Raw genomic sequence first — 12,095 nt, 5'->3', positions numbered from 1 at the left:
TACTTAGTCTACAGTATTAATACTTAGTCATCTACATATGCTTTCTTACAGCACTAAACTATGTTTTCTACCTTTATCTTGCATCTACCTACCACTTCAGCATTTTATTAAAAATAAAATAATAATAATAATAATAATAAGGGAGAAATGTGGGATTCACATATAAATCAAGTATAAAAATCAAACGAATATTCATATTTGACCTGATTGTTTATAGTTCATAATGCATGATCAAAACCGATAGTTTCTGTGATGACTGCCCTTGTACTGTTCACCATGTAACTTATTCACTATGTAAGAATTTGTTCAACATGTAAGAACTTGTTCGTTATGCTTCAGAAGATCGGAGACTGATGAGAATTAGGCTTGGGGTGGATTAATGATTGTGCATTGAGTCCCCTATACAGAATTTTATTGTTGTTAACAACCATTTGATCAATAAATATGAGAGATGCCCTCTCAAAAAAAAAAAATACTCAGTCCAAAAGAAGGCAGGAAAAGAGGAGAAGGAGACGGCACAGAGGGGCAGATGGGCACGAAAGAGAAAGAGAGACAAGCCTGACCGTACCAGCCAGCTCTAACCCTGGGGCACCAAGGCAGGATGCCACGGCATGAGACTCCACAACCTGAACTGCGGGCCGCATCCAGTCACACACCCCTGCTGCGTCCTCGCCCCCAGGCAGCCCCACGTTACTTCCGTTAGTCTTTCCCCGTCTGTGACAGTGACTTGGTCAGGCTTTCCTCATCACTGTGATGTCCTCATGTTTGAAGTGTACCCATCAGTCACCTTGTGAAATGTCTCCCACTGTGGGTGTGTCGCCTGAAGGAGATCATGTGTGTCTGGCAAAAATACCACAGAAGGGATGTGTTTCCCAGTCCAGCAAAACAAGCACCATATGATGTCATCTGTCTTATTACTGATGATAGTTTCTTGGTCACATGGGGGTGGATTCTCCACTGTAAAGTTATGATTTTTCCCTTTGTAGTTAATGACTGTATTGAGGAAGATACTTGGATGTTATAGAAATTCTGAAGGAAACTAAGCATAAAGACACAGGAGGCTAAAAATAAAAGGATGGAAGAAGGCATCCATGCTAACCTGAATGGCCATGTTAATGTCAAGGTAGAGTTCAAGGCAAAGAATCCAAGGGTAGAAGAGGGCCCTTTCATAACAATAAAGTGTTTAATTAATCAAAAGGACATACTAATCTGAATGTAAGGCTTCAAAATGGAGGAAGCAAAAACTGATGGAAGTGCAAGTAGAAAGAGACAGACAAACCTACAACTAGAGTCAGAGACTCAGTACCTCTCACTCAACAACTAATAGGGCAAATAGACAGAAAATCAGTAGCAATGTAGAATAGCACTATCAGCAAACTTGATCTCATCAACATTTATAGAATATTCCACTGAGCAACACACAACACACATTTAAGTGCACATGTCACAATTATTAACACAGGACATTTCCTGGACCATGAAACAAGTCTCAGTACATTTAAAAGGACCCGAAACATACAGAGTATGTTTTCTAACAACAATGGATTTCAACTAATATTCAAAACCAGAAAGATATCTGGAAAAATCCCCAAATATATGGAAACAACACATGTCTAAACCAATGGGTCAAAAAGGAAATCAAAAGGTAAATTGAAAGTACTTTAAACTTAATGAATATGAAAATGCAACATCTCAGAATTTCTGGGATGCACCTAACGCAGGACTTAGAGGGAAATTTATAGCAGTAAAAAATAAAAGGAAAGTAATAGAGAAATCAGTGAAACCAAAAACTAGTTCTTCGAGAGTATAGATAAAACCAACAGACTTCTATCCTTAGCTAATCAGTAAAAGAAAAGAGAGAAGACGTAGATGACCATTATCAGGAATGAAGTGACATCACTTCATATTCTATATTGAAAAGATAATAAAGGAATATTATGAACAAATTTATGCTGATGAATTCAACAACTTTGAAGAAATGGATAATTCCTTGAGAGATGTAAGCTACCAACATTCAGTCAAGGCAAAAATAACCTCAGCAGCTCTAATATCTATTAAATAATTCAACAGAATATAAAAATGATGACACATCATGACCAAATGGGATTTATTCCAATGACAATAGGTCGATTTAACACTTGAAAATACACCAATATAATCCACCATTTTTGACAGACTAATAAAAACAAGATTCTCAATAGGTGCCGGAAAAAAACGTTTGAGAAAACCCAACATCCGTTCATGATAAAAACTCTCAGCAAACTAATAACAGAAGGTATCAACCTTAGAAATAGTACTGTCAGTTATTTTACTACTAAAATGAGTCTATTTGGGAATAGCAAAAGAACTGTAATTTGGAACAAGCAAACTATGGTGAATGATAGGCAAGTCTGACAAGAGACAAAGGGAACACCAGCTTTTATTAGGGCTTTGGAGGAAATTTGGGAGGATTGTTTTAAACAAAATTCATTGAAGAAGAACAGAGTTTGACGCTTCAGCAGTTTCTCATTGGCTGCAAATGGTGATTAGTGCATTGTTGCTGGGCAGGGAGAGGTCCTCCTTTTCCTTAAAAGCAGGAGATAAATTCCCATGTGGAATATGTCTGCTCTTGTCAAAAGTATTCTTATCTTCCTTCTTCCTGCTGGCTATGCAGGCTGCAAAGAACAGTAGGCATGAAAGAGTTCCCTTCAGGGCTTCCAGACTCCATTTCAAGTGAGGTTGCCTTTATTCTCACAAAGAAAACTTCCTCCTACTGTTAAGAACAGCTTTAAAAAATGTACAGCCACCATCATTCTCAATGGTGGAAGACTAAATGCTTTCATCCTAAGAGCAGGAGGAATCGGATATCAGCTCTCACTCTTCCTACTCAGTTGAACTAGAGGCTCTAGCTAGTGCCATTAGGTACAAAAATGAAGTCTTTTTATTTACAGATAAAATGATTATGTATGTAGAAAATCCTAAGGTATTACCAGAACTAATAAGGAGGTTAGCAAAGTTAAGGTCAGTATACAAAAATCAATTGTACTTCTATATATTAGCATTTACCAAACAGAAATTGAAAAAAAAAGTAACATAAAATTATCAGAGATAAATGTGATGAAAGATGTGCAAGATCTTTAAGCCAAAAACTACACAATGCAGATGAGAAAAATAAAAGAAATTCTAAATAAATTAGGAGGTATACCATGTTCATGGAATGGAAGACTCAATATTGTCAAGATGGTACTTGTCTCGAACTGATCTATAGATTCAGTGCAATTCCCAACAAAACCCACGGGGCTTTTTTGGTAGAAGCTGGTAAGCTGGTTCTAAAATCCACGAGGAAATGCAAAGGATCTAAGATGACCAAATTAACTTTGTGAAAGAACAGAGTTGGAAGATTTATACTACCTGATTTTAAGAATTATTATAGAGCTACAGCAATGAAGACAGCTTGGAATATTTTCATAAAAATAGGAAAATAGAAAGGCACATACATACAGGGACCACTGATTTTTTTTTCCAACTAAACAATGGGTAATTTTTAAATATAAGTAATAACATTGTATGGTGCCCAGCATTTTATCTGATAACCCTAGCCATAAATGTACTGTTTTTCATAACTTAAGGAGAAGGAATGTTAATGAGTTAGATAAAAAATTAAATTTTCATACTAACTTTAGACTTATATTGTGAAGATAGGGTTGGTTCTTCCAGTTGTAAAGAGTGCCGTACTGGTTTAAAAGAATATTTAAACTTTTCCCTCAACAGTTTAGTAAAAGTACAAAAAGTTTTAGTTTTAGACTAAGAGCATCTGGTATTTTTTAAAGTACTTTATAAAATAAATGCAGCAGAACCTTTCATTTTTTTTCTATCTCTTCATCTGTTTCTGGGCTCCTTGCTGTGGATGTTTTTTCTTGGTTACTACTAACAGTATCTGTTTTAGATGGTTTGTTTTGTTTCTCTAACAGCCGTGACTTCTTAACTTGCCATCCATCATCTGCATCTAAAGCTTCATGCTTAGTCTTTTGCAGCACACTGCTAGCTGGACTAGGTTCAGGACTGTCCCTGTATTCCACCACTAAGGTCAGGTTGTCTACCGCATTGAGGTGATGGTTGGTATTACAGCTACTTTTAGAAATATGCCTATTTATCTAGGAGATAACACATGAATGAAGAAAGTCACAATCTGGAAGAAAAGTTTGTAAAGTTTGACAAAGAAAAATGTTCTCCTGAGGATCTTTTTGGACAACAGTCTTCTCTTGTGCTGCTTGAATCTGTGTGTGTTTTCTGTTTTTAATTTCTTGTTTCAGTCTGTTTACATCTCTATTGCTCGCTCACTGTGTTCTACTTTTTTGTATATATCCTTTAATTCCTCTTTTAAAGAAGCATACATTTCATTTACCTTCTGTACCTCCTTTAAAGATCCAAAAAATTCAGGGCTGTGTGTTTTCAGTGCTTGGCTAAAACCAACAGACATACAGGAATCTGATACAGTTTTATAACCCAGTTGTTCGGACATGCCCAGATTGGCCACCATTAACGGTATCCTGTAGAAAAGTCCTTTCTGAGGTTTATGTAAGGCATGCTCCAGCCGAAGAATAGAGCAGCTTTCTGTTATTATACTTGGTGTTAACAGCAGAAAGACAAGTTCCCGGCTTGAAAGATACTGTTGGAAGTTTTTGTGAAGCAGTCTCTCTCTAGATGTCATGACCTGGTTTTAATGACGCTGGAATTTGTACCAACCAACCACATCTTTTTTGACCCTTGACAATATTTTCTTTGCTGCTTCCTTATTCGTTTCACCAGAAGAATTGTAAAAGCAGTTGTATAAATAACTTCAACATCATCCTTTTGGGAATCAGTAATGCTATTCTTGGCTTCGTCTTTCACTTCCCCAAAGAGAAAACTTTCCGAATCCGAATCAGTGTTGAGGTGCTGGAAGGCGAGTGCACCGAGCTCTATGCCGGACAGCACACCGCTGACATGCTCTCACCCTCCATGCTTACGCCTCCACCGCCGCGGACCACTGATTTTCAGCAGAGCTGCAAAGGCACCTCTGTTGAGTTCAGCAGATAAAAGATATTTACAACAGTCCTGGAAACTGGATATTCACATGCAAACAACCAAACTTGAATCATGCCTCACACTACATTCCAATATTAACTTAAACTGGAAAATAGATCCAAATGCAAAATCTAGCCTATAAAATCCTTCTGACTTTGTGTTAGACAAAGATTTCTTCCATATGACACCAAAAGCATTACCTATAAAATTTTTTTTTAATTGACAAATTGGACTTAATCATAATTAAAAATTTCTGCTCTTTGGACACAATTTAAGAGAATGAAAAGATAATTCACAGACTTAAAGAAAATATATACAAATCACATATCAGATATGGGATTCACATCAATAATATTCAAGAACTCTCAAAACTCAGTCAAAAACAACTCAACTGAAAGTAGGTAAAAGATTTGAGCAGAACATCTCCCTACAGACAGACAAATTACATAGAAACAGAAGAAAAGTTACTCAACATCATTTGTCACCAGGAAGCACGAATTAAAATCACAGTAAGATCTACCACTATACGTCTCTGAGAATGTCTAAAATTAAAAAGAGGGACCTTAACAAACGCTGATAAAGATGTAAAGCAATGCATTGTCAGCAGAAACGTAAAATTTCAGTTTGGCAGTTTCTTAAAAGTTAAACATACAGCTATCATATGATCCAGACATTCCACTCCTAGATATTTACCTTAGAGAAATAAGAATATTTGCTCCAGGACTGTACACCATGTTCATATCAAGTTTGTATCAACAACCGGAAACAACCCAAGTGTCCATGAACAGGTGAGTGGTTACGACGTGCGGAACACTCCTATACTGGATTACTACTCAGCACTAACAGGAGTAACTATTGATAATGAACTTGGTAATCATGATGAATGAAACAAGCTAGACGAGGTGCATACCCATTATATAAGTTCCACTTATAGGAAATGTAAACTGATCCACAATGATCAGTGCTTCCTGGCGATGGGGCTATAAGTGAAAGGGGAACTTCCGGGCATTTACCAGCGTGAATGTGGTGAGGGGTTCATGGACGTATACAAATGTCAAAACGTATAAAATTAAAATAAGTCGTTTGTGTATTATTACACCACAATAAAGCAGCTTTAAAAACCCTAAGAAGGCTCTAGCTTAAAGCTTAGCGGCCCCTCCCTCATCCCCTACCCCGCCCGGAATGTGCACACGAGGGACCCGAAGACACAAGGGGAGGGGACGGAGTAAGGGTTGTCCGCAGTAGGGGGCCCAGCTGGGCGGAGGACCAACCCTACTAACCGGCTTCGCGGCGCTGGGCGGGGCCTGCGAGGGATGCACAGGGGGGGCTCCGCGCGACCGGGGGTCTCCATCCTCGGCGCTCAGGGAGCGCAAGGCAGGATGACCAGCGCGGGGCAAGGGGCCCGAGGGCGCGGCGGGGCTCCGCGCCCACGGCCTGCCCGCCGCCCTGGCCTTGGCCTCAGGCTCCACGCCGTCCCCGCCCGGGACACGCCCCTCTCCCTCGGGCCCCGCGTCGCTGGGCCTCGCACACCCTAGGCCCCCTAGCCCACTCCTCCCTGTCCCCAGTCCTCCGACCCCATCCCGGCCTCGCGTCTTCCCGGCACCACCCGGCTGCCCATCCCGTTCCTCCCCACCAGGCACGCCCCTCTCCGCGCCCAGTCCCTGCCTTTCACCCTCAGGCCCCGCCCCGCCCGGGCCCCGCCCCCCGACACGCTCGTCCCGGCCCCGCCCGGGCCCCGCCCCTCGCCCGGCCCGCTCTCTTGTGTCCGGAGCGGCCGCGGACGTGGGCGCAGGCCCGGGGGTGGCCTCCGCGCCCGGGCGTGGCGGCGGGTCGGGCTGCGCGCGGCTGAGGGTCTCTGCAGAGCAGCCTCCGGCCGCGGCCGCGCAGGTAAGCCCCCGCCCCGCCGGGAAGCATGGCCCCGGGTCCCTGTGCCTCCCCGCTCGCAGGTCCCGGGGGTCCCGCGTCCACGCCCCTCCGGCCCGGGACCCCGCGCCCCGCCACAGGCTTCCCAGCGCAGGCCGCGCGCCCGGGGCTCGCTAGGCTTCTTCCTCCGTTCCCTTCTTTCAGAAACCTCACGTAGATGCAAGGCGCAGCCCGGCGCGGGCGCGGGCGCCCATTCCCATCAGGGCTGGCAGCGGAGACCGAATTGTTTAGGGCCGTGAGCCTCTCCGCGCCGGGCGCAGCCCCTGCCTGCGTCCGCTTCCAGCCCCGGGGGGCCACCCCGCGAGCGCTGCCCAGGCCCTGGCCCTCGGTGTGCAGTGGGTGTGCCCAGGGCGGGGCGGCAGTTTCTGGGCCACCTGCTCAGCTGGCAGCACAACCCGTCCTTGCTCTTCAGGGTGGCACGGGGAGTGTCTGGAAATAAGTTAGAGAACCCCCACTGCCTAGATGCTTCAGTTAGCCCGTGGCACCTCCCCGAAGTCCGAGTGCGGCTCCCAGGGGCCACAGCGGCAGTGCCCTCCGCTCCTGTCTTTCAGAACGGAACCGTTTTCCTGGCACGGAGGCACGAGAGTTTGTGTCGATGGTCACTTGGGCAGCGGTGGCCAGGGGAGTGGAGAGGAGCCTGCCGACTGTCCCCAGGGGCAGTCAGAATGGGCCCCACGGACAAACAGAGCCCCTCGACACTGCCGGGCCCCATAGGAGGGCTGTGCCTCCTGCTCCTCCTCCTCCTCCTCTGCCTGCGCCTGGGTGCCTCCTGCCCCCAGAGCTGTCAGTGCCCTGACCACGCTGGGGCTGTGGCTGTCCACTGCAGTGCCAGGGGCCTGCAGGAGGTCCCCAAGGACATCCCTGTGGACGCCGTGCTCCTGAAGCTTGATGCCAACAAAATCGCTCGCATCCCCAATGGCGCCTTCCAGCACCTGAGCCAGCTGAGAGAGCTGGACTTGTCTCAGAACGCCATCGAGTCCATCGGCCCCGCCGCCTTCTCCGGCCTGGCTGGGGGCCTGCGGCTGCTGGACCTGTCCCACAATCACATCCGGAGGATTCCGAAGGACGCACTGGGCAAGCTCAGCGCCAAGATCCGCCTGTCACACAACCCCCTGCACTGCGAGTGTGCCCTGCAGGAGGCCCTGTGGGAGCTGAAGCTGGACCCGGACTCGGTGGACGGGATCGCCTGCCACACCTCGGTGCAGGAGGAGTACGTGGGGAAGCCACTGATCCAGGCTCTCGACTCTGGCGTCAGCTTCTGCAGCTCCCACCGCAAGACCACGGATGTGGTCATGCTGGTCACCATGTTCGGCTGGTTCACCATGGTGATCACCTACGTCGTGTACTATGTGCGCCAGAACCAGGAGGACGCCAGGAGGCACCTGGAGTACCTCAAGTCCCTGCCTAGCACCCCTGTGTCCAAGGACCCCATCAGCCCCATGCCCTAGTGCCCATCTCCATCGCTTGGCAGAAGACGGTTACTGGCTCATGCTTCGATGTCCGCCGCCGCGGTGGATGATCGCAGCCACTAGCCACTTCTGTGCCTCACTCTCACAGAGCGCTTCCTTCCCTGTATGGTGTTTAGTTGTTTCAACTTCCTTTCAGTCAGATAATTTTACCATCAGACTCATTTGACAGACAAGGAAACCAAAACTTCGAGACATGGAATGACTTGCCCAGGATGACACAGTCAGGAAATGACCCAGGGGCACTTAAGCCAGGCTGTCCATATGATGCTCTGTGTCAGGATGTCCTTTCCACTCCGCACGCCTCCCCACCGTGCCTGGAGGAGAAAGGACTCGTGCCCGTGAGTGTGAGACCTGCCCGCGGCCGTCTGGAACTCGGATCCTTCTGTTGAAGGCACAGATAATCCATACACTGCAGAACTTACTTGCCTCTGTTTCCCTACTGGTATTTACGGAACACACTTGACCATAGAATTCTTTACAGAGCAAGGTGGTGGAGACCAGGGTGTTTTAGATAGGTAAGTGAAAGGTGCAGCCCAAATAGAACCTTAGAACTACTTGGTTTATTCTCAGAATGTCTGTTATCCCAAAATTTCAGTGCAGTGAGAGGGAAAAGAACCCCACCCGCCAAGCCCCCCAAAACCATGGAGAAAAACCCAAGGAAGGTCCAGAGTAGATCATCAAAGGGGCAGTGTCGGCAGCCAGACAAAGTGGCCCCACCCTGCCTCCTGCTGAGCCATCGGGGCCGGCTCTGGGACCCGGCATCCTGGGCTGCTACCCTGCAGTGCCTTTCTGCCTTCAGACCCAACGGCAGCTCCTTGTCAAAGGACCCGGCCTGGTGTTGGGCCTCCAAGGCCCGTGGGCAGGGCCTTCCTCCTCTGCAGCAGCAGGCCCTCCCTCTCTTCCTCTCCCTCTCTCTCCACCTTTGCTGCCAGGAATCTCCGAGCCCATTTAGCGCTCAAGTTTCTTACCTGTTATTTCACGTTCAGGGTAGATGTTACCTCCACCTATATAACTCTGATCTGTCTTTCCAGTTTTATTTTTTACTGTCTTTTTTTGTATGAGTGTATTTTAAACTACTTCAGATATTCTAGGGGGAAGCAAATAGGAATAAACTGCTTGTGAACGAACGTACAGTGTAAGGGGCTTTGGAAGCCTCATCAAGCAGATCTTTTCAAAGGCTTACGAACACCTACAAACGCCTCACACCTGCGCCCTGGCCCAGCATGCGGCAGGTACCACGTGGACAGGGGCTCTGTGCTGACAGTCCAGAGTGAGCCCTTCTCTGCCCAGCGCCCGGGCCAGGCCTACGGGAGCAGGAGGCAGGGCTCAGATGCCGCGTGTCACCTGCCCCGCTGCCTCCAGAGGCACCATGCTTGAATGATGCCAGTCCACCGGACACTGACAGCCCACCCGCCTTTCCAGTGAGAACTAGACTGAGCAGCTAGTCATAGCACCAGTCCACTCAGGGGACAAGTGTGACACAGGCCGTGGGAGCAGGCAAGTGTGGCTGCTGGCTGCCCAGCAGCACACAGGCTCCTTAGTGGTCTGGGTTCCCCCCAACCTATGCCGGGCGCACGCAGCAGGGAAGGGGTCTCTCACAAAGAGCTCGCCACCCAGTGGGTTTGCCTGAAGGACATGGCCCTGGGCAGAGAGCAGTCCGGCCCCATGAGGGGGTGGACCCCAGGGCCCTGTGGGAATGGCCCGGCCTCAGCACCTGGGGGGCACTTCCCTTGGAGCAGTGTCAGCCCAGAGCCTGGATTCCACCCAGATGGGGATGGGGCTCCCCCCCTGCCCCTTTCCTGGGCCTCCCCAGCCCTTCTGCTCCTGTGGGCCTGCTGGGAAGAGGAAGCAGGGCCAAGACCCCAGGGCACACCAGAAGGACCCTCTCCCTCTTATCCCAAGCCCAGGGTCAGGGGGCAACTGGTCCTCCTGGGCACGTCAGCCCCAACTGCAGGACCCTGAAGCTCCTGCCTGCTCACGGCAGCCCCCACCCTGGTGCCTGGGAGACCCCGCCCTCCTGGGGCACAGCCCTCCCCGCCCCTGCCCTCCCTTCCCCCCTCCAGTCCCCTTCCCTCTCCTCTCCCCTCCTGTCCTACTAAGGGACCTGCTAAGATGCCCTGCCTGGGCCCACCCCCCTGCACTGATGGGCCTAGCGTGAGTGGGCATTTGACCCTGTCTTAAATATGCAGAGGTGGGCATCAAGCATGCCCCTCAGGGGGTCCAGTGTAGACAATCCAGGTAGAGTTTGCTGCACAGCCCTACTTCACCTCGTCTGCTGAACCCCTTTCTCCACAGGAGGCAGCCCTTCATGGGGCTGGGGGTTAGGGCAGCCCGCTTGGGCCCCTCATGGGGCAGGGGGTGGAGCCAGTGGACAGGCCTGGAGGCTGCTCTAGCTCAGGGTGGGGCTGGGCCCCTCTTCCCATGGGAGTGGTGGGGGGTCTTCTAGGGAGGTCTCAGACCAGCGGAGGGGGTGCTGAGGGGCTCATGGGCCTTCAGGGGCCCCTGGAGCCCTGCCCCCCTTGCTCTGGAAGGGCTGGAGAGAGACTTTCTGCTCCCTTGGCCCCTGGCCTCATCACGGATGCACTCAGTGGTGGGGGTGAGCGGTGTACTGCGGGCCCCAGCAGAGCTATCCTGACATGTGGGGGCTGTCTCTGGTGGGGCAGCCTCCCGGGGCAGGGGGCCCTGCACACGGGAGGCCCCAGCCCCACTCCAGAAGTCTTGACCAGGCCCCTCCACGGAGTGGCTGCAGGCTATAGCGCTACAGCGCTGGGCTGGGAGGGCTGACAGCCAAGGATGCGGGAAATGGCTCCTCTGAGGAAGGACCCTGGAGCAGAGGAGTCAGCCCTAAACCCAGGGAACCGGGGGACCCCAGTCCAGCCTGCAGTGAGGGTGGGTGACAGTTTTAAATTAGACGTGAGATCGGGGTTAAAGCTGGATGTATTTTTCTTAATGGAAGTTCTTTCCAGGCAGGAAGCAGGGCTGAGAAGGGTTAAAAGCAGGGGTTGCACAGCCCCCATTGCGGGCTCTGACCCATAGCTGGTTGCGTTCACAGTGGGGTCTCAGAGGTGTGCTGTGGCCTGCCCACTGGTCGGGGCAGGTTGGAGTGGGGCCGGGCTGGCTTGGGCAGTGCCTTCCAGAGGGTCAGCAGCATGTGGGGCATCAGCAAGTCAAGGCAGGAATGGGAGTCCACCTTCTTAGGATTCTGGACAGCAGAGATGGGCAGGGCCCTGAACACGCCTGGCACCCCCATGGGCGCTGGCCCTGCCCTGCCGCTTGCCCAGCGCCTTGCTCCCTGGTCTCCCTCCTGCCGGTTCTTGGCAGATGCCTTTGCAAGGGGCTGTCACCCAGCACTGGGTTACCTGCGGAGGAAGCAGGGCTGCCGGTGCAGACTATGGTGGACATGGAATGTTCTGGACCCTCTGCAGCTCCTGGCCACAGCAGGAGCCTGGGGCCATCTCTGGAATTGGCCTTCCTGGAAGCTCACCCTGAAGCCTGATCCTGCTGTGCCCCTCGCCGCCTGTGAGCCCTCAGTAAACCTCTTTGCACTTAAATTGGCTAGGGTGGATTCCACCATCCACATCTCTGAGGGCCACTCGCCCTGTCCCCACCCCGTCACTGCAGACCTCACGGCACTGCCAGACCTGTGAGCCCACCGCG

At 50.0% G+C, this 12,095-nt stretch overlaps 1 protein-coding gene and 1 pseudogene across 1 annotated transcript; one reads left to right on the top strand and one right to left on the bottom strand.

Moving 5' to 3' along the window:
- Positions 1–3,525: 3,525 nt before the first annotated feature.
- On the bottom strand, positions 3,526–5,256 carry LOC108391419 (BRCA1-A complex subunit Abraxas 1 pseudogene; annotated as a pseudogene).
- A 1,533-nt stretch (positions 5,257–6,789) lies between these two features.
- On the top strand, positions 6,790–9,565 carry LRRC3 (leucine rich repeat containing 3). Its single transcript, XM_036994940.2, has 2 exons — positions 6,790–6,933; positions 7,521–9,565. Exon 2 carries the CDS (start codon positions 7,635–7,637, stop codon positions 8,415–8,417), a length of 783 nt encoding a protein of 260 aa, XP_036850835.1. The 5' UTR covers positions 6,790–6,933; positions 7,521–7,634; the 3' UTR covers positions 8,418–9,565.
- The last annotated feature ends 2,530 nt before the right edge of the window (positions 9,566–12,095 follow it).

This window comes from Manis javanica, chromosome 3, assembly GCF_040802235.1.
Source record: "Manis javanica isolate MJ-LG chromosome 3, MJ_LKY, whole genome shotgun sequence".
Lineage (NCBI taxonomy): Eukaryota > Metazoa > Chordata > Mammalia > Pholidota > Manidae > Manis > Manis javanica.
Note: the sequence above shows the minus strand (reverse complement) of the source record. Positions and strands in the feature narration are given on the sequence as shown.